Source organism: Orcinus orca, chromosome 21, assembly GCF_937001465.1.
Source record: "Orcinus orca chromosome 21, mOrcOrc1.1, whole genome shotgun sequence".
Taxonomy (NCBI): Eukaryota; Metazoa; Chordata; class Mammalia; order Artiodactyla; family Delphinidae; genus Orcinus; species Orcinus orca.
Genome location: NC_064579.1, coordinates 27967580 through 27970414, shown reverse-complemented (window position 1 = coordinate 27970414; position 2835 = coordinate 27967580). Strand labels below are relative to the sequence as shown.

General features: G+C 42.6%; 1 protein-coding gene across 1 annotated transcript; it reads right to left on the bottom strand.

Moving 5' to 3' along the window:
- Positions 1 to 300: 300 nt before the first annotated feature.
- LOC101272893 (60S ribosomal protein L23-like) lies at positions 301 to 779 on the bottom strand. Its single transcript, XM_033409301.1, is given in 2 exon segments — positions 301 to 551; positions 554 to 779. Coding segments are annotated over 2 exon segments (420 nt in total). The 5' UTR covers positions 744 to 779; the 3' UTR covers positions 301 to 321.
- Between the last annotated feature and the right edge of the window lie 2056 nt (positions 780 to 2835).

Sequence of the window (2835 nt, the reverse complement as noted above, 5' to 3'; positions counted from 1 at the left end):
TTTTAATAGTACTTAAAATACTGTTATGTAACAGTATTTTGCACACGTACATTATGATTTCCTTAAAGAAATTCCTATAAGCAAAATTTCTAGTTCACAAGCTTTGTTGTTTTGTTTTTAACATATTTTAAAATGGCCCTTGAACTTTGATTTTTACCAGTGCAGTGTAAGTTTGCATTTTTTATATCCTTCTGAATGGCGGGCATTAGAAATATTTATTTTTATCGAAGAAATTTAGTCATATTTTATTTATTAGTTCTTTTATTTTTTGGAGCAAATAATTTTTATTATTCTTTTTTCTTTTACAAATACACCGAAGCATCATGCAGTGCTGCCAGCATTGGATGCAATCCTGGGCCACAAGTCGGCACATTCCTTTGCAGCTGGTCCTGTGATGGCAGAACCTTTCATCTCGCCTTTATTGTTTACTATGACCCCTGCGTTATCTTCAAAATAAAGAAACACACCATCTTTTCTCCGGTATGACTTTCGTTGTCGAATTACCACTGCTGGATGTACCTTCTTTCCGAGCTCTGGTTTGCCTTTCTTGATGTGGCCATCACCATGTCACCCACACCAGCAGCAGGAAGTCTATTCAGTCGTCCCTTGATCCCCTTCACAGAGATGATATACAGATTTTTGGCTCCTGTGTTGTCAGCACAGTTGATCACGGCTCCAACCGGAAGACCCAAGGAAATCCGGAATTTCGCACCAGAGGACCCACCACGTCCTCGCTTCAACATCTGGAAGGCCGGAAAGGGACAAAAACAAACAAACAAAAAAAACTTGACGAGTTCTTAAAGCTAGTTTTAGTTCAATTGGTTTTCTAGGTTCCAAAACAAAAAGTGGCATTAAAAACTTATACTTGAGCAATGATCATTACAACATTACCTGAAGAGGGACAAACTATGAAATGCAGCTTCAATTTTGTGTTAATATTTTCAGGATCCTTCCTTAGCCTAATTCTTCTCCTTCACCCTTATTTTGGGGGGAGGGGATGCAACACAAGGACACACAAGATTCAATACTCTCAGATTTTGGAATAATCCTGTAAATCCATCCATAGGGATGAAGCCTTATTGAATGATAAGCCTTTATTTAAAATCTATCAGTACTTGCGTTGTTTGTGTTTGTTACCAGTAACGTCTTCCCATTTTACGAGACAAGCAGGAGGCTTAAGCAGATGAAACTTATCAAGAACAATTAAGTTTCAGGAAAGTATTTACTCTCTAAAGTCTTATGATCAAGCAGGGTATGTAGCTGCCCATTCCAAGTCCCAGTCAGGCCAATCCTCTTCTTTTGATTTTGTTTACAGAGGACTTGTCAGGATCTTGTGGTCAATCAAATAGTCTAAACAGCATGGGGACATATGGCAAGTCAAGGAGGACAACGCACCAGCTCAGCCAGGAATTTGAAAATAATCCTCAGAGGCTTCCCTGGAGATCTGTCTCTCCGGGTTATTTGAAATGTCCTGTTGTCACTCATCCAATCATGGACCGCATCTAAAATACCCTGATCTGGACTTCCCTGGTGGCGCAGTGGTTGAGAGTCCGCCTGCCGATGCAGGGGACACGGGTTCGTGCCCCGGTCCGGAAAGATCCCACATGCCGTGGAGCGGCTGGGCCCGTGAGCCATGGCCGCTGAGCCTGCGCGTCTGGAGCCTGTACTCCGCAACGGGAGAGGCCACAACAGTGAGAGGCCTGTGTACCACACACACACACACACACACACACATATTAAAATAAAATACCCTGATCTAGAAGTTGCCCCGCCTATATTTGAATGCCACCTGGAGGAGAGGAATAACTACTCTTCGAAAGAACATATTCTATTTTAGAAAAACATTACTTGAAAAGCTGTGCTGAGCTGAAGATGCTCAATAGCATCCAATCATACATTTAAATAATTACATTAAAAATTAAAGTGTATCAGGCACCACTCTAAGTTAGGTGCTTTACCAATTCTAATTAACTTAGTTCTTAATGGAGAGGTACTACGATCCCCATTTTACAGAAGGAGAACCGAGCCAGAGAGAATTTAGAAACGTTGTTCAACGTTACCACGATTGGTGAATGACGGCCCCCTTCAAGCCCAGATAGTCAGACGCCAGAATCAGTGTTTTTAAGGACTGTGCACACCATATTGCTTCTTTTATGCTTGGGTACGTCAAAGAGAGACCTAACAAAAGGTCTTTTCCATAGGAACTGTTAACTGCAGTCTTCTAGAACATTAAAGCATGCGACACGGCAATGTCACGAGTGTTGGTTCCAAAGCAGAAGGTCATCATAGATGAGCAAGGTAGAGGTTCTGAACACACAGAAGCGTCCGACTTGATTCTGGATTCAATAGCCCTGAGTGAAATGGTTTGATCCACTGGCTTTTGCACCTATGAGTCGAGGTGACCTGGTGAGCTTAAAACCAGTGCAGATTATTAAATTGTATGCCCTGGAAACACTGATGCTGGTGACTGGGCCAGGGTCAGGAATCTGCATTTTTACCAAAGCTCCCTGGGTGAATCGAATGGACTGTGGTTTGGAAACCATGGGATTTCCTAACTCAGTCTTTCTCAAACTGTGGTCCCTGGAGAGCGGCTTCAGCCCCACCTGGCACTTGGTAGAAGTACAAATTCTCTGTCCCCGCCCTGGACTTAGGGATCGTGGAAATCTCTTTTAACAGACCCTACAGGTGACCCAAATGCCTGTTAAAGTTTGAGAACCGCTGCCCTAACTTTAAATCAAATCCTCAGGAAACACATGGCGTTAGTCTAGACATCAACTCCCTAGAGAATAATGGCAGCGCTCACACAACCTTCAACATAATTTTGTATCACCGCTC